This window comes from Haliotis rufescens, unplaced genomic scaffold (genome assembly GCF_023055435.1).
Source record: "Haliotis rufescens isolate VD_foot unplaced genomic scaffold, xgHalRufe1.0.p SCAF_7, whole genome shotgun sequence".
NCBI lineage: Eukaryota > Metazoa > Mollusca > Gastropoda > Lepetellida > Haliotidae > Haliotis > Haliotis rufescens.
Window position 1 is genome coordinate 4,742,448 of NW_025964361.1, and position 27,113 is coordinate 4,769,560.

The window sequence follows — 27,113 nt, forward strand, 5'->3', positions numbered from 1 at the left end:
GCAACTCTGCACAGCGAATCGCGGCGCCTTAGACGACTGGGCCGCCCGTGCCCCCTAACGTTAGTGGGATATCTTGGGACAGAAAGATCTTTTTTCCCCTTTAAGTAGAAGTATACTGTCCAGCAAGGTTGTTCGACTGATGATGAAGGCCTTAAGTATAAAAAATAATTGTTTCATAGCCTAAGGTTTGGATGGAGAATGACAGCAGTGAAATAGCCGGGGGAATCTCTGTAGAGAAAGCAACACCCTCGTGTCAGGTAGGGCTGGCTAAAAAGATCAATAATCAAAAGAAATATTAACAATTATCAGCATAAAAATTGTGTTATCAATAATATCTTGCATAAATTAGTGATAAAATAAAGTTTAAATTTACCATAAAAGACTTGATTTTGTCAATCATAGCAATTGCCAAAGACGGAAAGCAACTGTTTTTGTTATATCTTAAATGTCCACAAAGTAATCCATGCATAAATGTGTCACAATTCATGAGTGACGTGAAATATGTAGATTTCTTTCAGGCTTTTTTGCATATTTGTTCAAAGTTACTTCTCCGATATGTATTGATAGTGGATCGCTATTTTATTAACAATTATCAATTTCTATGATCTATATCAATAGCCAGCCCTAGCATCAGGATTTCTCGTTCTTATCACTGGCAAAAGATCCATGAGTAACTTGCAATGATATCATTTGAAGGCATTCTAAATCGATGGTGACGAAGGACATTGATCATATGGCTGAATCAGACTATCTCCTGGAGTTCTTTCAAGCTCTAACACTACCACAAACACAGCTGTGTGAGGCATTCAGACACCACTGATACTGACATAAATATTGATTCTCTTGCCGGTAGAATCGCCCCATAACCTGTGCCTCAGAGACTGAGCGATCCTCTAGATTTCTCTTATTACATCAGTGCCCCTCAATACCTGCCCCACGTCAATCTTTGCATAAGAACCTGTATCTTATATTTCTTTTCTCCTTAAAACATAGTTCTAAAAGAAAGTCAAGGAACCTCATAATTACTAAAGTTAATCTGTCATGGCATGGCATACGATTCTTTCATATTACTATAGTTAATCTGTCATGGCATGACAGATTAACTGGAGCAACATGCAAGAATGAGGCAGGTGACTTTGTTCGAAATGTGCCTCTGTTCACCCAGCAGTGAATGGGTACCCGGTAGGATTAGATGTGGTTGGTTAACCTTCTAGCGCCTAAAAGGGAGCTGAGAATGATTCTTGAGTGTACACTAATCCAGTGACTGGGGTAATAATAGCGCTTTGAGCATGCCCCTTAGTGATGTGGAAATAAGCGCAATATAAATAGCCTATTATTATTATTATTAACTTTATAGAAAAGTATACATAACATCGGTAATCGAAGGTTATCAATGTTATTAAAATAATTTGTCTACTTTAAAATAGCTTTCATAAGTAAGCAAGAAGTGTATGATCTGCATCTCGGAACTAAAACCGTAAGACTCCTAATTACAGTATCAGCATACATTTCAAAGATCAAAAACTATAGCCACTTGATGCAATAAGCTCCACTAGTTTAACCATCTGGTGAGATGTGCTGGAACTCGTGAATCCCGCTCAACTCCTAGATGGGCGTCGGTGACTTGGGCATGATCTGACCTCCAGCGAGTACTGGATGGTGGAGGGGTAGTGGCAATTACAATACTGCTTCGGACTCTGTGATCAGTACAGCAATGGATTGACTAGCTCTTCAGTGTTTGGTTTTAAAATCATCACAACTTGTGATCAGTGTGTCACTAGATTGTGGTAATGTAGAACTTGAATGTATGCTTCTGGAGACAGAAGTACGAGTCGTGCATCAAGGCTCTTGTCCTGGTAGTGTGGTAGAATCTCCATGCATTAACACAGATCAGTGCTTGGCGTCTCTATGTCTTGGTAGTGTTGAACCTGCGATGTGTGCTGCCAGAGACTCGAACTTGCTCACGTAATCCATACTGTTCTCGTTCATCATCACCTGAAGTGTTGTGTCCACCTGGAACAACCAACATATCAATCAATGTCAGTGAGTGGGAGGGCGAGTGGAATGGCAATCTCATAAAAATCAGATCTTTTACTCCGATCATACCTTAATCCATCAAATCTGAGTACATCTCCATAGAAGGTCACGAAAAATGAACCCTCAGCAAACTTTGACCTTCAACAATGGATACATGGGTTCTTGACCCAATCAGATGCCAGCTTTCTAAAACGATTCGGCTACATTTCCTTAACATCTCAATTTGAAAATTGTGAATTTATAAAAATTAAAACCCACGTAGAACACAAATATTCCCTCGATGGTGATACCTTTTGAGTGTAGATGCAATAAAAGAGGAGAAACAGCCGACTGAATAGAACATACACAACAATATAGGCTCTCTTGTTCGGCAGTCGGAAGTCCCCAGCTATATTCAGAAATCAGATATACTTGTCCGAATGTTTTGCTCACTTTTACTGAAAATTTAGAAGCCTCAAAGCTGATTGGCTTATCAGACACGGCACAACATGATTGAGTTTGGTTTTACGCCACTTTTAGCAATACTCCAGAAATATCACGGCAGGGGGACACCAGAGATGGGCTTCACACAATGTACCCATGTCGGGGATCGAACCCAGGTCTTCAGCATGACGAGCGAACACTTTAAGCACAAGGCTACCCGACCGCCCAAGGTACAACATGACGCAACATCCTTTGGTAGTATCCTCATTTCTTCATGCATGGAGGTAGAGCATGGGAGAAAAAGATCTGACTTCAATGATATTATACTTAACTTTTTCCCATACCATCTAAAGTCACATTACATGAGTGAGTGTGTGAAGAGGGTTGAACACCGCTTTGAACAGTATTCCAGTCATATCACGGCGTGTCAGCTTAATGTGGGAGGAAAGCCTGAAATGATGCAGGCCTTGGACACTTACCGCTTCAGTGAACCAACAACCATGGGTATGGTGCTGACAAACAGAAACACAATCAGGGCAAATCGGGAATTGAACCCACAATCATAGGTTTCTGGTGTGCCCAAGGGACACAACTCTGCACAGCAAATTGCCGCACCTTAGACGACTGGCCCCCCCTGACCCCCCAGACCCCCCCACATAACATGAATTTTTTTTATCAAAAGCCAGGCTTCATGTCCAAAGCGACAGGTAGGTCACTAGGTCAGTGCTCCTACATGACAAAGGGTGAAGGCCAATGCAGCCTTAGAAATTTGCTGGTATTTCTTAAAACCTTATTTCAGTTGTCCTGAAGAGTCTGTAACTTGTCCTGCTTGAACAAGACAAAAATGATTTCTTTACTTAAAGTTTTTGTCAATTTTATTCAGTTCTAATATGTAGCAAAATTGAAACATTGAGAACTGGTTCACACTCATCGAACTCAAATGCTACTAGTCAATGAGGACGACCATCACTGAACTTTTACTTGACAATTTAGAAGTCTGGGGCTAGCAGGTGAGTGGACAAGTGTCTACATGGGACTAGAGTCCATGTGACCCACAAGCTATGTTGCCAGACACTGAGTGGAACTGAGCTCTAAATCCATGCCAAGCTTCTCATGTCGATTCTTTAAATCTGACTTTATCAAAGCTGTGGCACATCACTGGGTCTAACTGCGTCACGACAGATTTTTACACAAATGTAATTGTGGTTTCCAAGCATGAGAGGAAGTCACGAACACAACTCACATCTAGCTTCGATACGATGGACTCCTGCGAGTTCTCACTGAAAATGGATGAGGGGAAATGAGCAGCGATGGAAGTTGGTGGCTGCGATGTTTGTGAGTCGGACTTCTTGGCTGGGGATATGAGGAAGCTGGTCAGTGACATGTCAGCTACCTGGAAAATAGAACAATACATCTCTAGTACTATCTCCCAGGAATATCTATAAGTGGCATTTGTGAAGCTGCAGAATCAATGAAGACAGAGCTCCTGGATTCATCCCTGCATCATTTAACACCCTGTTTGTTGGTTGTGTTATTTAATCTGTGTATATGTAATCTTCACTATATAACAATGTTATCCCAGTTGTATTCAGTTAGGAGATAAACACCTTTTACAATCTAGAGCTTGCTTGAGTTTCAATACCGAACTAGGTTTCCTGTAGATGTTACCATACTAAATTGAATTTGGAACTGGGAATCTGTGAGAGGTGTGATCAGTCAACTACTGTCATCCACACCAGCCACACCCCCACCCAAGTGGCTGGGACTGTGAGGGGGTGTGATCAGTCAACTACACTTATCCACCGACCCCCAAGCAGGACTAGATACATACCTCCCCATTATGCCAGTGTGTGTCTGCCCCTGGCCCCAAGTGGCTGGGACTGTGAGGGGTGTGATCAGTCAACTACTCTCATCCACACCAGCCACACCCCCACCCAAGTGGCTGGGACTGTGAGGGGGTGTGATCAGTCAACTACACTTATCCATCGACCCCCAAGCAGGACTAGATACATACCTCCCAATTATGCCACTGTGTGTCTGCCCCTGGCCCCAAGTGGCTGGGACTGTGAGGGGTGTGATCAGTCACTACTCTCATCCACCGACCCCCAAGCAGGACTAGATACCTACCTCCCCATTGAGCCACTGTGTGTCTGCCCCTGGCCCCAAGTGGCTGGGACTGTGAGGGGTGTGATCAGTCAACTACACTCATCCATCGACCCCCAAGCAGGACTAGATACATACCTCCCAATTATGCCACTGTGTGTCTGCCCCTGGCCCCAAGTGGCTGGGACTGTGAGGGGTGTGATCAGTCAACTACACTCATCCATCGACCCCCAAGCAGGACTAGATACATACCTCCCAATTATGCCACTGTGTGTCTGCCCCTGGCCCCAAGTGGCTGGGACTGTGAGGGGTGTGATCAGTCAACTACACTCATCCATCGACCCCCAAGCAGGACTAGATACATACCTCCCAATTATGCCACTGTGTGTCTGCCCCTGGCCCCAAGTGGCTGGGACTGTGAGGGGTGTGATCAGTCAACTACACTCATCCATCGACCCCCAAGCAGGACTAGATACAAACCTCCCCATTGAGCCACTGTGTGTCTGCCCCTGGCCCCAAGTGGCTGGGACTGTGAGGGGTGTGATCAGTCAACTACACTCATCCATCGACCCCCAAGCAGGACTAGATACAAACCTCCCCATTGAGCCACTGTGTGTCTGCCCCTGGCCCCAAGTGGCTGGGACTGTGAGGGGTTGGATCAGTCAACTACACTCATCCATCGACCCCCAAGCAGGACTAGATACATACCTCCCAATTATGCCACTGTGTGTCTGCCCCTGGCCCCAAGTGGCTGGGACTGTGAGGGGTGTGATCAGTCAACTACACTCATCCATCGACCCCCAAGCAGGACTAGATACATACCTCCCAATTATGCCACTGTGTGTCTGCCCCTGGCCCCAAGTGGCTGGGACTGTGAGGGGTGTGATCAGTCAACTACACTCATCCATCGACCCCCAAGCAGGACTAGATACATACCTCCCAATTATGCCACTGTGTGTCTGCCCCTGGCCCCAAGTGGCTGGGACTGTGAGGGGTGTGATCAGTCAACTACACTCATCCATTGACCCCCAAGCAGGACTAGATACAAACCTCCCCATTGAGCCACTGTGTGTCTGCCCCTGGCCCCAAGTGGCTGGGACTGTGAGGGGTTGGATCAGTCAACTACACTCATCCATCGACCCCCAAGCAGGACTAGATACAAACCTCCCCATTGAGCCACTGTGTGTCTGCCCCTGGCCCCAAGTGGCTGGGACTGTGAGGGGTTGGATCAGTCAACTACACTCATCCATCGACCCCCAAGCAGGACTAGATACATACCTCCCCATTGAGCCACTGTGTGTCTGCCCCTGGCCCCAAATGGCTGGGACTGTGAGGGGGTGTGATCAGTCGACTGCTCTCGTCGACTGAGCGGAACACTGGAGCATCCCCTCCTCCACACTTGGGTGAGGCTGAGTCCAGGAGGGCTAAAACAAAGATGGAACAAACATTAGTTTCAGAACAAACTAAAAAATGGTAGATAGTCACAACTTGTTTCAAATGAACCACCACATCCTAGCTAGACTTGCATTAGGGTCAAGCAAAAACAGAGATGCTTAACTTGACCAAAAGTATGACGCTATTTTTGAGAGGCTAAGTTTTGTTTCTTTGTTTGTTTGGTGTTTAACACCACATCCAGCAATATTCCAGCTATGTGACAGAGATCTGTAGTGAGTGAGTGAGTGAGTTGGGTTTAACGCCGCTTTTAACAGTATTCGGGTTATATCACGGTGTGTCAGCTTAATGTGGGAGGAAAGGACAGAGGTCTGTAAATAATCTAGTCTGGAACAGAAAATCCAGTGATTGACATCATGAGCATCAATCCATGCAATTGGGACATGATGACATGCATCAACCAAGTCAGCGAGCCTGACCACCCGATCCCGTTAGTCACCTCTTACGACAAGCATAGTCGCCTTTCACGGCAAGCATGGGTTGCTGAAGACCTATTCTACCCCGGATCTTCACGGGTTGAGAGGGTGAATGATCGATTAGATCGATTGGGACAACACAGATAAATGCAATGGCCAAATGGCTGCAATAAAAATGGGGGAGATATGGCAATCTGTAATGGGAAAAAAGATACAGATAATGGCCATCAATTGTTTGGATGTTTGCGAGTATATTCAGGAATACCAAACTTAACCCCCCTTGTTCATAAAATTGACTTGTCCAACACTGCCAAGATCAGATTGTAATGATGGAGGCATCATTATTTAAATACGAGTACATCTGTTTGAATCTTGTAAATGTTATTAACATCCTTACAAGAGGCTGTAAGTAATGTTGATATCTCATACAGGAAATAAATGACACATGTTCATTGTTTATTTCTTAAACAAAAAATAAGGAAATACCTGTGAAGCTGGAGTTTGAGTTCACCAGTGCCATGTCCAACAGCTTGTCAGCCATCACATTACCTGCAACATCACATATACATCTCAAGCAGTGTCCATGGAGTTCAGGGTATATCCTTAGTCATCAAACTCAGACATCCTATTCTGAATAACTTGGTAAACAGTAAAGTTGGTTGGTTGGTTGGTTTGTTGTTCAACGCCGCAGTCAGCAATATTCCAGCTATATGATGGCGGTCTGTAAATAATCGAGTCTGGACCAGACAATCCAGTGATTAATATCATGAGCATCGATCCACGCAATGTGGATCAATGACATGAATCAACCAAGTCAGCGAGCCTGACCACCCGATCCCGTTAGTCGCCTTTTACCACAAGCATAGTCACCTTTTACGGCAAGTATGGGTTGCTGAAGACCTATTCTACCCCGGAATCTTCACGGGTCCTAAACAGTAAAGTAACGCCTTGACTTGTCACTACACTAATTTTCCCACAAATGTTTCACAGAAATCACCATAAAAACATGTTTCTTAAAACAAAAATAAAAGTTATCTGTATTTCAACTTCAACCCCCTACCATTGATATTTCACGAGGGGTGACCTGGAAGTGAAGAGAGGCAGTATCACTGGGGCGGTCTACTCACCTGGAGGGGGGCAGGAGAGGGACATGTCCAGGAGGGAGGACAGGTTGGGAGGGGAGATGCTGAGGTCACTGCCGCCGACCCTCTTGACAGCCATCTGACTGGAGGTGGAGCATGCTGGTACAGCCGAACCTGCAGATGTACCGAGCAGCAGCCCAGGCTACAACACAACACATAATATGTACAGGCAGGTCAGAACATAGCAGCTGTACCTAATACATCAGCTGTACCTAACACAGCTGTACCTAACACAGCTGTACCTAAAATCACAGCTGTACCTAACACATCAGCTGTACCTAACATAACAGCTGTACCTAACACATCAGCTGTACCTAACATATCAGCTGTACCTAACACATCAGCTGTACCTAACATATCAGCTGTACCTAACATATCAGCTGTACCCTACTATCATATCAGGTCCATTTCGACCTAAAACATCATTCCCATGTCTACCAAACATATCTTTCCACATCTACCTAAGATATCGGTCCACATATCAGTTCCTTGTCTACCCATCATATCGTTCAACAACTACTCAACATATTGCTCAACATCTTCCTGGACATATCCGTTTCACGTCCAGCTACTTGGAAAGCTGCCTAACTTAATACTGAAACACAAACCATCTTCATGAAACAACCCGGGTGTTCAGTTTCTCCCTGAAAGCAACATCACGATGTGGTCACCTACCGTAGTGGCTGTGATGTCAGTGTTGACAGAGAGAGGGACATTCAGAGGCTGACCAGTCGACATCACAGGGGACTGGCCTGTTCCTGGGAGGAGAGGAGGGAAACCATTCACTAAACGTTCATCAATCATAATTCACCATTCTACATTCTTCAAACAAAACAGGACATTTTACTTTTCTCTCCTAATGCACCACACAATAGAAGACTGGCAATAATATACAATTTGCCATCAAATGAGACAGATTTCTTTTTTATCTGTGTCTTTAATGTAATTGAAAAAACATTACACTCATGAAAAGACATAAAGGGTTGAAGAGATTTGGGGTCATTGTCAAAAAGGATTGTTTTAAAAAAAACCGGAGTACTTCTGATGAACATTAGAAACAAATACTCGATTATTTAGGAAACAGATCTAACAACTTGGGGCCTCAGTCCCACAATGATAAATATATCATCAGACAAATCTATTTTGGGGGATTAAAGTGGAGCGAGGTCATATTTTCCAAAATCCGATTTATTTTCACAACAAAAATCAAAGTATAGGTTCAAGATAACGCTAGTCATCTTTATACTGAAAGGTATTCTTCAAGATGTCTGTCAATGATTGAAGCATGTCAGTACACTCCTCTGACACCAATACATAGTGCTGATGAGTAGACGAGTACACACCCAGAGTTAGTGTTTGTGTTTTGTTTCCCTGGCTGGCTGCACACATTGCTTGAGATAGGAGAGGGGAGTTGTCATCGATGCCTACAAGTTGGTACAAAATACCATTAGCGTATGACCATGTTAGATCGAAAATATCAATATGAACAGTTTCAGGTTTCCTAAAATGATCAGTTTCTTGGAATAACATGATCAGTTTCTTGGTATAGTGTCATCAGTTTCTGGATAATAGCATAATCAGTTTCCCATGTGGGATACAAAATATCAATATCATCATTGTCAGATTTCAAAAAAAAAATTATCAGTTTCTTGGAATAACATAACCAGTTTCTTGGTAGTGTCATTAGTTTCTGGAATATAGCATAATCAATTTCTTGCCATAACATATCAACTTCTTGGTTAAAATTATCAGTTTCCTGGAAGAACATTATCAATTTCTTGGTATAATGTGATCAGTTTCTTGGCACAGCATTCTAGGAATAATCGTGTGACAGTGACACGCAAACAGCCAAGTAACCAAGTCAGACCCCCATTCCATATCATTCACTGCCTTCAACAGAGCTGGGGCATATTCTAGTCCAGGAGTCTGCTTGGAATCATAGCGCTAACTCCCATACTTTAACATACACTTGCGACAGTCGTAGCTTGAAGATTGCTCTGTGAAAGTGGCCTCTGGTCCCCATGTGTTTATATTACCAGGGCCCCGATTCAAAAAGGAACTGTAGCGCTACGACTTTCATAATACCTTTACTTTAACATAGACTTCTGACAGTCGTAGCTCTACAATCGCTATGTTAAGGGAATCAATCTTATGCCCCCATTTTGCTACGACCACGAATATCCTGAATCACCATGTTCAAAGATAAATCTCAATCATTTCTTGAAGTTCTTAGATGAATCTTATTTGATTCTCAAACATTCGTACAGTTCGCTGGAGTTCGTCGAATCAGCGAAAAAAATGTTTGTTTGCCAAATTCTTTCGTGGAAGGGTCCCCGAATTGCAATTTCGTGGCTGTATTGTAATCCATTCGTAATTAATTCTTATGTTCCGTAACAGCTTCGTAATTGATTCTTTTGCATTGTTGGCTATTCTTATTGATTCGTGGCTCCTAAAATTTCTTGTCCTCAACCCGAAAACATGCTGAAACAGCCACGAATCTCCTGTGTTAACTACAAATCATGTAAGAATTAAGTAAGAACAACACGATTTCCCAAGGACCAGGACCAGAGCAACACATGCTCTCCGTTGAACCTCCATGGTGGAAATGATTGGTTGGCCAGCTTTTCGGGACCCAAGAACATGCCGAAGTGTCAGGAACAGTACCGCTTTTCGTAAACTACTTGTAAATATGTCGTATTAGTCGTATCTTATTTGTTGCTATTGTCCTGCATTCATACATGCATTCAGCATATTCGTTACTTAGTCGTAGGTGATTCTTACAATTCGTACATGATCTGTACCAGTGTGTACATGAATCTTGTAATTCATACATGTTTCTTTACCCATTCCTGACACTCTTCATATTTTTCAACCCGATTAGCCACGAGTTTTCGTAATTCTGTCGTACGTTTGTCCTAACCTCCTACCGATTCTCCACGAAAGTTTACATTATTGGCCGAATCATCACAAATTTCGAAGGTGTCCGATTCGGGATGATTCGGGATATTCGTGGTCGTAGTGAAATCTTTCTCTCTATCCCAAAACAACATGATCTTGCTTTTTCATAAATAAGAAATCAAGGTAAGTTTACCTGCACCAAGAGGGGTGACGTTCTGACTAGTAATCACTTGTGTTTCCATCGGCCGATTGGTATCATTAATCGGTGAATTCAGACTAACTGGTGAAAATGTCTGTGGTGTTAACGACTGTGGACTTCGACTCAATGCTTGAGGGCTGATTATATTTGTTGTTAGTTGAGTCGGATTTGAAGGCAGTATTGTCACAATCTGTCCGCTTGGAGCTTTGGGTAACAAAGTTCTTTGCACTATTAACGGCTTTTGCCGAACCATTTTCCTCCTCTTGTGCATCAAAAAATTAGATTGCTGAAATAGAAATGCATGAACAGTAAATAATAATAGATCTTTAAATATTCAAAGTATTCTTACAAATACCGTATTCGACGTAATAAGCGCCCTGCTCTAATAAGCGCCCACGTCGATATTGGCTAATATATTGGCTAGTGAACAATCCCAATTAGCACCCCTTCCGATTGCTCAATGTACACAAGACTTACTTATTCACGTATAATACACACTCGTTTGTTATATGCACCCATAATTATGGGCTATTAAATCCTTGAAAAATATATGTCGTACATAAACATTTCAGGCTGTCAGCATAAATCACAAAATTTATCTTTCAACTCTGTTTTTTCACCAAAATAATATTCTAATAAGAGCACCCTATTTCTAATTTTGAGAGCGCCCTGGGCACTTATTACGTCGAATACGGTACAATGAATACCCTCAAATATACAAAGCATCCTAAGACCTAGCCTCCCACTGCCACTGTTTCAATGTCCTTTATAAATGTTATGGTTGATATAAAGCATTCTGCAACGGTCCCTATACTGCTGTAGCCTCAAAACGTTCATGTACTAGACAAGTCAAATACAAGAAGTGTGGTGATGTTACTCCATGGCTGAAAGCTACACCTATCGCCAAGGTTAATTACGTCAAATGAGAGGTCTTAGGATCTATTTGACGTGTCCTTTATCTTACTTGAATCTTTTTTTAATAAGAAGTCATGCATTTAGTAAAGTTTTAATATACAAAATGTGTCCTAAAGATGTCAATAGCCCCTTGGCTTCTTACAAAGAAAGTTATCTTCAAGGCTAAAGAAATTCTCAAATCTATTATTTCCATAAATCAAAGTCTTCTCTTTTCAGTTTGAGGTTTGTAACTTGTGTGAAAATTTCAATTTTCCGTCCTAAAACATCATGCAGGGCTTGAATTGTGGGATTTATCCAGTATACCAAAGAAAGTTATTTTTGTTCAAATTGGGCAGTGAAATACACATGACTTCTACAAACCCATAACAATTGTTCTGATTATATAACAAGAATTGGGAAATCTGGAATTCCAACTTTGGAAATTTGACTAGTATTAGGGTCAAATATCGGCCTCTGAGCAGGTCTAGGTAAATACCTCCCCGGACTCAGTACCGACCTTTTGTTGCAGGGACTGTATCATCTGGTTGACCCCGGCTTGAGGGTAGCGGACGAGGGGGACCCCCACCGGCACGCGGAACACGCCATCACCAGAGTTGGGTATTAACTGAAATGTAGCGATTCATATGATCAAACCGACATGCAAGCAACATCTAGTGTGAGAAAGCTTTTAGTCTACCAGCCCGAACTTGGCATTATTTTCGTCAATTTTAGTCTTATAGTTTAGTTTAGGGACCAGCATAAGTTGATATTACTAGACAAGACGTTTATTACTAGACATGGCTTCTGTCTAGTGTTCAATTGCAGGCTGAGAGAGTGATAAGAACCATATGGACTGTCAGCAATATCTCAGTTACAACACAGGCAAACATGGCACATCATGTCCTACCCATACATAAGGTTCATGTCCTTGGCCTCTATCAGAAACCGCTCGTGGAAAACACATCATCAATGTTACATTCACAAAAAGAGCCATGGTAACCATTACTGTATTCTAGAAAGCAATGAAATCAAACTGAGCTTTCCTTCGAATTATCATAAAGGTCGTTCTGTTGTGTGAAATGAGAGATTTTATGATCTATTTGACGTGCCCTTTACCGAATCGTTTTTAAATAAGAAGTCATGCATTTAGTATTGATCGACTGATTGTTGCTTAACATCACATTCATCAATATTCCATCAACATGACGGAGGTCAGTAAATGATAGAGTCTGGACCAGACAACCCAGTGATTGACACCATCAGTATCAATCTATGCAATTGAGATATGATGACATGGATTAGACCTGACCACCCAACCTATTAGACCCAGATCTTTACAGGTTGTGAAGCTATTACTATCGTAAAGTTAACATATTAACCAGCACAAAAGTCAAAGGTCTTTGTCATAACCCCAATGTCAAACATTAAATGGGGTCCATATATTCAAATACAGTAGCAGCAAACTTTAAGGACCAGAGGACACCCTTAACAGACACATAAGCACCTTAGGTTTGTTTGTTTATTTGTTTGTTGTTTAACGCCGCACTCAGCAATATTCCAGCTATATGATGGTGGTCTGTAAATAATCAAGTCTGGACCAGACAATCCAGTGAGTGACATCATGAGCATTGATCCACGCAATTGGCATACGATGACATGCATCAACCATCTCAGCAAGCCTGACCACCTGATCCCATCAGTTGCCTCTTACGACAAGCATAGTCGCCTTTTATGGTAAGCATGGGTTGCTGAAGACCTATTCTACCCATGTCTAACCCGGATCCTCACGGGTCCATAGGCACCTTAGGGCTTACCGGTTTAGACATCACTATCTGTTGTGTTGGATGCTTGATATGGGTCCCCAACATTTCAGCCTTCACTGCCACATCCTGACCCTCAGAGTCCGCACAACTCATGTCCCCTCTCACCATGCTGCACCTATCACTTCCTCCTCTGTTATCGTCTTGAAACTGGTCGTCCTTTCCTAATTTGGACTTAGCGTTCCGCGACTTCTCCTTCTTCGACCTCTCCGCCACGGCACCACACACAGAACACAGCACACTCTTCCTGGCCACAGAATCGGTGTTCTGAAAGTTGCAGAAAGCCATTTTTGTTATATATGCTGAATTCATCAAGTTTCCAATTTCTACATATTCAGCTAATCCAGTATGCTATTAGTGTCAATATCAACAAACCCAGTAAACAACTTCTAATTATTCCCCAAATCCAGTAGGTCATTTGTCAAATATTCTGTCATCTGAAAAAAGGTACAATATTAGCATGTAAAGTTTCCTCAATATGCGGCTTTTTTCTATTGGACAATGAGAGGTCGTTGTTAAGTATATGAACAAGACATTTTGATGTTCCTACATTTTTCATGAGATGGTATTCCACATTTCTGGGGGCAAGCCCTGGCCTGGGAATTCCCTAGCATGAATAAATACAGAAGCATTGTTTGCATTCATTTAGACCCTTTAATCATGAACTTAGCGTTTCAGCATGTATGTCATCTTCCCGAGGCAAGTGAGTTAACTGACTATAAAAGTCAGGTGCAATCTGATTGGTCCATAGGAAAGGCTTAGAAGGGACATAATTGATAATAGCCACTGGTGGCGCAATGAGCCCAGTAATTCCAGCCTAGTTCGGCAAGGGTGGAAACTGGACTTTTAAAGTCAGTTAACTCCCTTGCCTCGGGAAGATGGAATTATTACTTTGATACGAAATTCAGGCCAATACCTATCATTATAAGTAAGTGTGCCACTTATGTAACGTAAAATGTAATTTCATAAATCCATTTTTTATGTGTTCACCAAAGAATTTAAGAATTATTACCAAAAGGTTGCAATCGTATTATATTAAACATAATATCAAACATAATATTGACATTGCATAATATTTAACAATGCTTAATCACTTTTCTATTTACATTTATTGGACAGTAAAACAGGAATAGAATTTGAGAGGTAAAGTAAGTCATGGGTGTGATAACCTGATGTAGGAAATACTGAATTTCAATTTCAGTGGTGTGTGTTTTTGTAGTTGTTCAACATAACAGAAGTAGCATAGTGGATTATTTGCCCGCATAACATGACAATACTACTGACTTGAGAAAATCCTAAATAAATATTCTCTCTTCTTTACACATTTTTCCCAGTTTGCCCGTCATTGGCTGTTAAGTTTGAAATTCAGTATATATATATATCTGAATCATGAAATATGATACAATTTCATTTGTCATTCAACTTTGTTTATCATACAAGACTAGCTTTGACAGAATATGTCACTTGGGTGAGATCAAGCAATATCTAATAAGAGATATCGCTGCAATGTGATTGGATCACAATGCTTTGCAGACCATTGTAACCATGACATCACTAATCTGTAATTCTTACAATCAAAACACTGGTTATTACTGTTTACAAACTGAAAAAGTTGGAAGGAATATCTTGCACAATAAATAGAGTGAGTGAGTGTGTTGGGTTTAACGCCACTTTTAACAGTATTACAGTTATATCACGGCGTGTCAGCTTAATGTCGGAGGAAAGACCGAAGTGATGCAGGTCTCAGATGTTTACCACTTCGGTGAAACCCACAAGCACGGGTATGATGCTGACAAACCTAGAAACATAATCGGGGCGAATCGGGATTCGAACCCACGATCATAGGTGTCTGGCGTGCCCAAGGGACACAACTCGCGACGCCTTAGACGACTGGGCCACCCATGCCCCCCACAATAAATAGAATCGTAACCTTGTTTCTTTTGACATCAAATATATTAACACTCATCAAAAAAGTTAAAAACTCCCAGGCAAGTCACAACAGGCCAAAACATATTTCAACACATATATCAACACTGATTAATTTGATACCAAAAGTCACAAGGGTGAGATTCTCCATGTATATATCGAATGGAGCAACTATTTCAAACACGAATGCATCTACAGGTCTGAAGGCCCAAGAAATACACAACAGCCACCCAATGGAACAGACTTACCGGCTTAACTCTCGAAGGATCCCTGAACTCAACGGTAGCAATGTGTGCCAAGCGTCGCAGCATGTTGGTGAGAGTGGAAGTGAAATGTGTGTTTCCCTTGGTCTTGGTGTCACACCAGTCGTACTCCAGTTTCACCGTCTCCTCCTGTCCACACATCAGGTACAGCTGAGCCAGGGTGATGGTCCGACCACTCTCAACAGTCCATCCCATTTTGGCCACAGCCACCATCTCCTTCAAGCCATCTTCACTGTCCTGACTGTCAACACTTTCCTGCCCAGCATCACTGTTCTTGCATGTGGCGTGATTGGCATTGTCATTGCCCCCTCCCTCCACGTGTTTCTGCACCCCGTCGGTCCGGTGTTCTGTGTGGACAGACATGGAGGGTCCGGAGAGGGACAGTTTACTTGATGGCAATGGGTCAAAGTCATAGAACAGAGGTTTGTCTGGAAATACTGCATTGTCATCCCCGATCAGCAGGCTGATCTCAGGGGTGGAGCTAACTGGATGGGTGGGGTCCTCCTTGGCTTCTACTGGTTTAGATTCACATGCGACTTTGGCAACTTTTGGTGGTGTGCTGGATGCAACTTCAGCCTCAGAGGAGTTGTCGCTGTTCGGCTTCACAGTTTCTTCCACGGAGATGGATTTCTTGGAGGTTCTGCTGCCTGATGTGCTGGGGGAACCTGAGATGAAACAGTATCAACAACATAAGTCTTCATGTCACTCTAAGGTAGATTAGGTCCCCAGTACCCCATGATCTTTGTAAGTATTATACACGAATACATGTATTTGTTCTGACTCTGGCATAAACATCCATTCAATCAATAAGAACGGCTTAGGGGATCACTGACGCTAATTAACTCACCCATAAGGTTTTCTTTATAGCTGGCAAAGGTGACATCTACTTTAGGCGCAGTGTAGGGAGTGACGTGGACAGGCTTGAGAGCGACGTCTGCTGGTGGAAACACTGTCAGCATCTTCATCTGCACCTCCTCCGCACTGCTCACAGCCTCTTTCTGATCACAGTCAAGGTCAATGACATTGTTTCTAATCAAATCAACTAAGTATGTCAGACTTTGTGTTGCTCTGAATCACATCACTATTTGGATACAAGATAATATACCCAAGATACAAACAAGGAGTAGGAAAGTGTTGTCTTATTCTGTGGTTCAAGTTTGACGATCTAGCTCTATCAATGAAAGACTACTCCAAAATTAGAGAAACACAATGTCTAAATAACATGAGGCAATAGCTGGAGTGAGTTAGTATGGTTTACCGCTTTTAGCAATATTCCAGCAGTATATCACAGTGGGCGACATCAGAAATGGGCTTCACACATTGTACCCATGTCGGGAATCGAACCCGGTTCTTCGGCGTGACAAGGAAACACTATAACCACTAGGCTACCCGACCGCGCGGCAATAGCTGGAACTAGCTAGAACTAATTGCAATGTCTTAGATATATTCATAACTTCTATAAGTAATTATAATGTCAAAATGTAACTGCAATGCAGTTTCTTGACAAAATTGCAAAGTCTAGATATAATTGTTGTGTCTAGAATTAATACTGAACTGTAAAGTCTTAAAAGTAAACACAGTGTCTTGCAGTAATTGCAGAATCAAGGCTTAACTGCAACGTCCAGACACAATGTCTCGAAGTAATTGCATTGTCCAGACGTAACCATAGCATCTAATCCAGTGGAGCTAAGAATTACGTTACGACAAAAAGAATGTCCCAGGCACAGTCTACATGGAAACACCAGCCCTGCTGTGATCTGACTCTGACAGCCCTGTTTTCTACCTTATGGATATTATGGCACTCTTCAGTGTTCAACATGAAACAAAACTGTCAGAACCCACGTTTGTTTATTTGTTGTTTAACACCCATCTTCCCGAGGCAAGTGAGTTAACTGACCATAACTTGCCCCTTCATCATGTGACTATCAGGTAGTCCTGAAGTGACTATAAATGAATTAAAAAGTCATCATTTTCAAACATTTAAGACGTACCTAGATTCAAATACTAAAGTAGCAAATCATTAACCCTAAAACAAAACTCAAATGACCCTCCAATAATGAGCAATACCAGTCCTTTGGTGCCTAAGTGTGGACACCTCGCCCACTTTACACACGGCACCCCATAGGTATTCCCATCAATCCTTAGCCCTACACAAGCTATGAAACAATGTAAGAGTTAGTGAGTGAGTTAGGTTTAACGCTGCTTTTCACAGTATTACAGTTATATCACGGCATGTCAGCTTATTGTTGGAGAAAAGCCCGAAGTGATGCAGGTCTCAGACGTTTACCACTTCGGTGAAACCCACGAGCACGAGTATGGTGCTGACAAACCTAGAAATATATTCAGGGTGAACCGTGATTCGAACCCACAATCACAGGTTTCTGGCGTGCCCAAGGGATGCGACTCTGCACAGCGAATTGCAGCGCCTGAGACGACTGGGCCACCTCTGCCCCTAACAACATAAGACTTCTACAAAATGCCAGCTCCCTGACCCTTAAGTTTCTGACAGCATGACCCCACATTCACACATTATGGGTGTGTCTACCAATCCACAGTCACATCAATCTAAAGCTAAGCTGTGAAAGGATACAAGTTTTACTCTGTGCTCCTTCCACTTGCGTGTGAGATAGCCAACTATGGATGCGACGCTCCGATCCCCCGCCAGCTTGAAGCGGACCCTGGGGTTCTGGGCTACGGACTGGACGTGTGACCATGCTTCATTCGTCCTTGGAACCAGCTCCACAGTGATCTTATCTGGAACTGGCTGTAGTAATGGCTCTTCTCTGGGCTCTGTAGGAAAATGAAATATTTCTCTTGTATTAACCACAAATCAACATACAGAGAAACCCTGTTTCGTCAAACTCAAACATGCAAGATTTTATTTTCTCAGCAGAATCCTTATTGTCACTTATGTCTTATAACAGTACCCTTATGATGACTTGGGCTTGCCACTTAAGTAGTAAGTTTAATGCTTGCATCACTTTGGGCTTTCCTCCAATAATCAAGCTGACACTGTTTTGACAGGGATTTATTCAGACCAACTTAGAGGCCAATATTTGGCCCCATGTCTGCAGCAATTGTCAGAACAAAATTCCGAAATTGAAATCACAAATTTCCGACTGCCTGCTGTTGAAACTAGTGTGATGATGGCTTGGTCAAAGTGTCTTGTATTTCACTGATAACAGGACCACGATGACATGCAACCATGCCTCTTATGACAAGCATAGGTTGCTGGGGAACTACATTCTTACTCAGAATATTCACAGATCAGACTTAAAAGCATCTTATAAAATATCATAGCTAAAATGGATAGATGTTATCAGAAATGAGCAGGCCACTGTAACTTGATAATGCCCTCATATTGCCTTACGACGGGCCATTGTAATGCCGATGGTTAGGTGAAGTCATAGGGATTGGTGACATCACGTTCAATAGTGACGTCATCTGGTTTGTTCTCTAATGTTTCCATATTTGTAAAAGAGGGTCAGTGACATTCTTGTCGATTGCAGTAAATGTTTCCAAACCGATATTGTTGTTTCTTTTGATCTGAAAACAAATTCCATCCATTTTGAGCTATAACGGTAACGCTATTTTTTAGGGCATTATCATTTGCAGAAGTCCTTGGTCTTTTCAACCGCGCTCCTTCGTCGGGCGGTTAATGGAAGACCTCGAGCTTCTGCAAATGATAATACCCTGATAAATAGCGTTACCCTTATACCAGGGTACTCCTGAAATCAACTAATCTCATGAATACAAAAAACATATGTACATACCTTCAAAGGTATTCAATTTTTTCAAGGCATTACATGCTGGCGTCCGAATCCTATGAAACAGAGAAACAGCAACATAAAAAACTATGTATCACTTATGGGATGTTATATTGTTCATCCATATTTAGAGGAAAATATAAAAGGCATCAAACTATAAAATGTTAGCCTTGTGTTTAGATCAAAAGAAAACTTACTTTTTGTTCTTCCCTTTGATCCTAACATTTGTCACACTGAAAACAAAAAAATGACTCATATACATATGACAAATCATGACAGAATTCATTGAAACTAACAGACTCAATCACATGAGGAAGTAATAAAACAGATATATGCCAGATAATCAAAGCAGAGTTACCTCCCTTGTGATTTACTAAGTCACAGCAACTTGTCAAATCATGTTTGTAACCCCAAAAATAGAATAACAAAAAATTCATAATTGTTGTTTTCTCTTTTCATTATCATTATGAGTAAAAAAAACGTTCATAATATTTACAAACTAAGATTCATGAATGTGGAAAATAATCAAACCAAACTAGACTAATAAACAAAACATGTCACATATATATTAAACACAAAAAAACACAGGATTTTACACAATAAAATACTGGAATTTGTCATTTCAAAACAATTGAATTAGTATTTCAGTGCCATATTTCCAAAATGGAATAAATTAATCATTACAAATCACAATATCTCAGAGTTATCTCCCCTAAAAAGGAAATGCCCAGTCATCAATATTAATACTGATCATATTCACTAACAATAGCTAATTGAACACCAACACAACCGAAAAAAACCTACAAAGAATGCGTCCCCACCCACATGATGACAAAGCTGAGTACTATCACAGATCTATACTCCGAGCTGTTAATAGCTGACTTTATCCATCATCAAACATGACCACCCCATTGATCAACATTCCAATGTCGACCTACCTGAAACAGGCAAAAGGACGAGCTTCAGCCTCATCTACACACTCCACAAACATTTCCCTACAGTACAAGTGATCCATGGACACAGACCCTTCAATATACCTATCACTTGGTGAGTAGAAATCTATCTCTTACTCCTCTGTCAAACGTATGCCTGTGACAGACAGACAGCAACACCTCAATTATCAACCTCTCTCTCTCTAATGACATAAGTTCTATGTTTAGATTCTATAAACCTTCAGGGGTAAATATACCCCTACCCTACCAATGGATAAAAAAATAGGATAATGTGAATCAAAGAATTTCTCGGAAGAAATAAAAAACAAGCTATCTTCAAATCATGAACAAAATGATCCCCTTGTATCAATAGCAAACAATATAGGGAATGCATTTATTAATTGCTATAACATAAAAATTTCTTTATAAATAAATTGTGGATCATTCAGCCAACATCAAATTCTTTATCAGGCAGGGGGAGATAATCAGACATCTTGAACTATAATTCCTCTTATATTTGTACAGAGGACAGTAACAGTAACAAAGGTATTTCAGTTATATCTGGTTCCAAATATTAAAGAACTTAACTTACATCCTATATTCTGGACTAAACATACATATCTTCTGTCAATAATACCGACTGTAGAGCCATGACAACCATGAGTGTCATGCAAGTTAATTTTCTGAAACAAGAGTTGTGTCCCTTGGACCACACACTCCTAGTCACCAGTGGTGAAATCCCTTCATGACAACAACCGAATAACTTAACTCAAGTCTGACAGTGATGATAACCAAATTAAATTATTACCATCTCTGGCAGTGTACTCACCCTTTGTGTATAAGCTCATAAAGCTTTAGAGCTGTCTTCTCATTTAAACCTGTAATACAAGTTACACAATGCTTCACTGAATGGCTTCAAAATAGAATATTGAAATTCACTATGCCACATGAATCCTAATTCAAAGATTATGTTCATTTCACAAAAAACAAGAGTTTGCCACGTGGCTATATCCCCCGCCCCTGTTGCAGAATTTATGGTATAATTAAATCTAAACAAACCCTAAACTTTTTTAACCAAGGTGGAACTTGTCATGGAAATTGTAAAAAAAGAAGACTTTGGAACCTAAGTCCATTTTGTTGCCATGGAAATGTAAAAATAAAAATTCCTAAAATTTCTAAAAACAGCAAAAGGCACCAGTTCAGCATGTACCTTACAGACCTGAAAATTTCATGAAAAAATATTGAACGGTTTAAGAGTTATGCTCTGGAAACGAACCCTACCCTCACAGAACCTAAGTCAATCTTGTTGCCATGGAAACGTAAAAAATAAAAATTTCTAAATTTTCCAAATAGCAACAGACACCTGAGACACCAACTTTGTTGGACGGGGGATAATAAAAGATGACATGATTATCAAATATCAAAATGTTCATCATGTTTAGTGATTAACAAACTCACTGATGAAAATGGTGTGAAGTTCACCACTATCTCATCTGGCCAACCTGGCCACAGATTTTCAAGCCCAATGTATGTTGTAGGAGGACCACGAGGGGTACGTGGGGTTTTATGCCCCATCTCGTGGTATAAAACCAAACAAGGGACGCATAAAAACCCCATGTACCCCGAGTGATCCTGCTGCAACAAATTTATCTAACCCACATGTTTTAATATGACATTGTAAAAACATTCAAATCAATTCCACACTGATATAAAACAGCTGCTCCATTGAGCTGAAGTAAGCTTGTGCAAAGTCAATTGACAACAATTTGCTTGGAAAAAGCATCAGCTTTTTCTTTGAAGCGGGGTATAAAGGATTTACTCTTTCTCTCAGAAATGCACGTGCAGACTGTAGTGCTCGTGGCACGGTATAAAAGATTTATTCCCCAGCTGCGAAATTTATTACCTCCAGGGCGGGTTACACAGTATTTTATCCGTGATCACATGGACCAATCAGATCTCATCATTCTGACATGGAGGTATGATAATGCCATTTCTACTGCTGATAGGCCACATGACCACAAGCATATTTGAAATAATTTCTTGACAGAGGAATTCCAATCTTATTTATTCATTGTCTCCACATAAATTAGCTGGGATCAATTTCATTGAATTCATATCATTAAGACATTTACTCTGATAAGATATCTCTCCTCATGAAGACCGGACTACACTGCCATAGAAAGGTTTGGGAAAACTATGATCGACCTTTGACTTGCCAAATCTGAATGAAGGAGGAGTGGGTTCTTCAACCAATCAGATTGTCAGCTTTCTCAAACAGTTTGGATTGATTTCTTCGGCAGTTCAATTCGTAAATTCTGATGTAAACCCACAGAAAAACAAATATTCCTTCAATGAAACTTCTATTAAGATAAAGATGTTCAGAAACGAAAGTGTGCATAAAATATCCACAAGACCTTATTATGTGTCATCTGATCTTCAAGCTGAGACCTATTGTATTCTAATCAAAGATATGATTTTTAATGAGATTGGTGCAGATTTTGATGTTTAAACAGTTGTAAAATGGCAGCAATCCCCAACTGAGTGTTGTCTGAAAACTACCGTATTCGACGTAATAAGCGCCCTGCTCTATTTTTAAATAAACACCCGTGGCGATATTTGCTAATATATTGGCTAGTGAACAATCCCATTTGGCACCCTTCCAATTGATTAATGTACACAAGACTTATTTATTTGTGTATAATACACACTCGTGTGTTATATGCACCCTTAATTACGGGCAATTAAATTCTCGAAAAAGATATTTGTCGTGTACAAACAAAACGCACAGACTTTTCTTTTGTATCATTTCAGTCTGTCAGCATAAACCACAACATTTACGATCTTTCAACTCTTTCACCAAAATTATATTCTAATAAGAGACCCCTATTTCTAATTATGAGATCGCCCTAGGCGCTTATTACGTCAAATACGGTATTGGCAGTCTGTCCACTAGCCTGAACCTGGCCTTCAGCATATATTTCTACCATTTCAGTGTAATCGTATGGACTACTGTTAGCTGATGTTACTAGACTGAACAGAATTTTACTAAACATGGGCTTCCGACTAGTGGCTGTTGTTTAGCGCAAGACTCAGTAATATTCCAGGCATATGAGAGTGGCCTGTAATTTATTTGAGGCTGGACCAGACAATCCAGTGATTAATAGTATGAGCAATTCACACTGTCTGGGTACGTTGGCATGCCATCAACCAATCACTGAGCCTGACTACCTGATCCCTAGAGTCGCCTGTTACGGCTCACATAGGTTGCTGGGGGCCAGTTCTAACCCTGTATCCCAAACCCCTTCACACGATGTGGATACACTTCGTGAAGTGGTGATACATCTAGCCAGGTCACAGCAGAGTGCTCCTGACTTGCTATGAAACAATGTAAGAGTTAGTGAGTGAGTGAGTTGGGTTTAACGCCGCTTTTAACAGTATTCCAGTTATATCACGGCGTGTCAGCTTAATGTTGGAGGAAAGCCCGAAGTGATGCAGGTCTCAGACGTTTACCACTTTGGTGAAACCCTCCAGCACGGGTATGGTGCTGACAAACCTAGAAACATATTGGGGCGAACCGGGATTCAAACCGACAACCATAGGTTCACAGCGAATCGCGGCGCCTTAGACGACTGGGCCACCCGTGCCCCCCAAAGCCATTGGAAGAATTTCTAGTTGAAAGTTTAAGAACTGTGACATGCAACATGTGCAAAAATATCATTACATCATATTGAGTATGTTAAGGTGAGTGAAGATATGCTGCAAATATTGCATGGCCATACCAGTTTATCAAAGTTAAACGCATGGTTTACTTACGGCTTTTAATTGTTTCTCTAAGAATGCCATAGTTGATGAGGGCATACAACTCTTGAGTATCTTTCTTCACATCTGCAATACACAATAGTTCAAACATGAGTGAGTGGGTGAACAGTATTTCAGTCATATCGCAGTGTGTCTGCTAAATGTAGGAGGCAAACCTGACATCACAAGGTCATAGATATCAACTAATAAGGTGACACCTATGAGCACAGGTATGGTGCGGACAAACCAAGCATCCTAAACAAGGTGAATCTGATTTTTATACCCAAGATCATAGGATTCTGGAATGGCAAGGGATGCAACTCTGCACAGCGAACCAAGCTCCCAGTCAAACATGATCATGATGACGTTCAATCATTTATCTCAGGGACATGTTTTTCAACAATGTAACATATACTACTCAAAAGAAGTTAAAGAACACCAGGTTATTAATCTGTCATGGCGTAATATGTTCTTAAACTTCTTTTGAGTAGTCTATCATTGGTTAATTGTGCACACACTTCTTGTCAGGAGTGACATCTTCCCGAGGCAAGGGAGTTAACTGAGTATAAAAGTCCAGTTTCCACCCTTGCCGAACGTGGCTGGTATTATGATGTTACATTTTGGCTGGACTAACGAGTCTATGCATAGTCCAATCAAAATTGTGCAACAAAATCGAAATCCGGTTCGTAAACTGTCGTGCAGATTTCGGTCAATTGCAGAATTTGCAAAGCATGTGCACCGCCAACTCGTTGTCAACAGATATTTTCAAAATCTTTTGAGTGTTAATCAAGGTGCTCACGTGATTTGATGCATTTCGCGATGCAAGACCTGTTCTATCACAATTATCGATTATTGATCAGATCGTCTTGACTGGGAGCAACTGTTTTGTTTGAAGCAAATGCAAGTGATACGAGAGGTGGAATCTGATTGGTTCATAGGAGAGGCTCAGAAGTGACATAACTCGTAACAGCCACTGGTGGCGCTACGATCGAGCCCAGGAATTCCAGCCTGGTTCGGCAAGGGTGGAAACTGGACCTTAAAGTCAGTTAACTCTCTTGCCTCGGGAAGATGGATGAGTGAGTGAGTGAGTCAGCAGCATTTCAGTAGCCTGTAAATAAATGGGGTCCTGAACACCTATTCTACCACACAGGAAAGGGTGACACTGCATTGCATCAAAATACAGTCAAGTCTCGTTAATTCGACACTCATTAATTCGACAATCAGTTTTATCCGACACTAATGATTGGAACCGATTAAATGAGTGTCATTTAGACCTGTTAATCCGACAGTGTACCACTCCGACTCTGACGCACCTAATTTGAAACGAATTACTGAAATCACTCATTAAACAGTCTCGTTAATCCGACACAGTGATCAGCATACTCCGTGGTCATCTGCCTGCAAGTGCACAGCCCATGTTTTGATGCGAAACGAATCGGCTGGTAGCTGCATATTACAACAGCTGCAGAGAAAAACTTGCTTAACAATAAACAATTAATGCTTTAAATAAAGAAAACAGGATAAATCACATCCTTAGATTACCTCAATCTTATTAAAATCAGATAAAAGTTCTCGCTATCGACGAGGACATCCCATTACAGGTCACGTCAGAACAACCTTATGCGAACTATGACCTACCAATGAAATGACCAACAGGAAGTCGACGTTTGCCACTTAGAAAGCAGCTTTCTTAAGTTTCGGGTACCAGTTTCAAAGTTGCGACTTCCAGACTATGCTTTTTAAAGTATTTTGAATAAGTCATACAGTCCGTAACAGTTGTTTTGTGTTAAACTTTAGAGGTTGTATGATTAGAAAACAGATTCCACCAACAGTGTAACATAACAATATGAATATCTATTTTATATTTTTTATTACGTGTTTGAATCCTTGTCTATCATGTAGTTGTCCCATTTTCGATCACAAACATTGATACTACTTAATTTCGTTTATCCGACATGCTCGTTAATACGACATAATTATATGCAACCATCGATGTCGGATTAACAGGACTTGACTGTAGTTGAAAAGTCATCTCTTCATCCATAAGGCTTAAAAACAACAGTCTTGGTTCTCAGGCACTGCCACATCATCATAAAGTCTGCCGCATATTTCATTTTTACTTCCATTGAATAAAAAAAATAATTCCAATGCTTCAAAAAAATGTGATCCAATATAGCACAGGGTTACTGTGGACATACCATTTGTGGTCTGAATGAACTTGTTGATCTTATGGCATGTACGATAGTAGAAAAATCGAACTTGATTCTTGTTCTTGATGAGAGATGGGTGGACACCCCGCTTCTTGCATCGCTGGGCAAGTACACACTGGATGGCATCGAAGTCCTTGCCATGCTGAAGGAGAAGGTCAACTAAGGTTATTACATGCTCCTCTTTGTTTTGTTTGTTTGATGCTGAACGCCGCACTCAGCAATATTCCAGCTATATGACAGCATTCTGTAAATAACTGAGTCTGGACCAGACAAGCCAGTGAGTGACATCATGAGCATCGATCCACGCAATTGGGATACGATGACATGCATCAACCAAGTCAGCAAGCCTGACCACCCGATCCCATTAGTCGCCTTTCTGAAGACCTATTCTACCCCTCATCTTCATGGGTCAGATGCTCCTATAAATGCTGGGATAAACTTGTTTAAGTATGAACTAACCATATTTTATAATTTTCACAAAAAGAATAGCGATCTTTAACATTTTGATGACAATAATCGGAATGGAAACGGAAATATATCCAAGTTTTGTGTTAAGTCCTAAACAATTCACCAATTCCTAAACAATTATTTAACAAGCAGTTTTAACAGCTTAGCCTTCATCAGAGATACAGTTAAGCTCATATCCACTGAGCAAGGTCATCAGCCTTTTGTTTGGCCATTCAGTGCTTCTATTTATTACCCCTAATGCAACAGTTGTGTTTCCATCATGCGCACTTGGTTCAAAGGTGGTTGTGCGTAGCTAAAACGGACAACTATCGAATCCAAATGAAACAAAGAAACTGTAGAGGTTTGGGTTTGGTTCGGTTTGTTAT

At 41.2% G+C, this 27,113-nt stretch overlaps 1 protein-coding gene across 3 annotated transcripts in view; it reads right to left on the reverse strand.

The window, feature by feature from the left end:
- Positions 1–1,173: 1,173 nt before the first annotated feature.
- Positions 1,174–27,113, reverse strand: part of LOC124149609 (protein cramped-like) — a 32,299-nt gene continuing 6,359 nt past the window's right edge. Inside the window, exons 4-21 of one of the 3 annotated variants that reach the window (XM_046521310.2) lie at positions 26,269–26,422; positions 24,086–24,157; positions 21,102–21,150; positions 19,538–19,573; positions 19,347–19,396; positions 18,164–18,363; positions 16,421–16,571; positions 15,559–16,238; positions 13,379–13,651; positions 12,082–12,189; positions 10,665–10,956; positions 8,917–8,997; positions 8,249–8,325; positions 7,559–7,715; positions 6,918–6,980; positions 5,842–5,987; positions 3,704–3,853; positions 1,174–2,013 (exon numbers count right to left, since the gene is read on the reverse strand). In XM_046521310.2, coding sequence (XP_046377266.2) covers positions 1,891–2,013; positions 3,704–3,853; positions 5,842–5,987; positions 6,918–6,980; positions 7,559–7,715; positions 8,249–8,325; positions 8,917–8,997; positions 10,665–10,956; positions 12,082–12,189; positions 13,379–13,651; positions 15,559–16,238; positions 16,421–16,571; positions 18,164–18,363; positions 19,347–19,396; positions 19,538–19,573; positions 21,102–21,150; positions 24,086–24,157; positions 26,269–26,422 — 2,862 coding nt within the window. In that variant the 3' untranslated portion in view covers positions 1,174–1,890. Of the gene's footprint in view, positions 2,014–3,703; positions 3,854–5,841; positions 5,988–6,917; positions 6,981–7,558; positions 7,716–8,248; positions 8,332–8,916; positions 8,998–10,664; positions 10,957–12,081; positions 12,190–13,378; positions 13,652–15,558; positions 16,239–16,420; positions 16,572–18,163; positions 18,364–19,346; positions 19,397–19,537; positions 19,574–21,101; positions 21,151–24,085; positions 24,158–26,268; positions 26,423–27,113 lie in introns of all 3 variants that reach the window. The other 2 variants (XM_046521309.2, XM_046521311.2) reach the window with 2 other exon arrangements.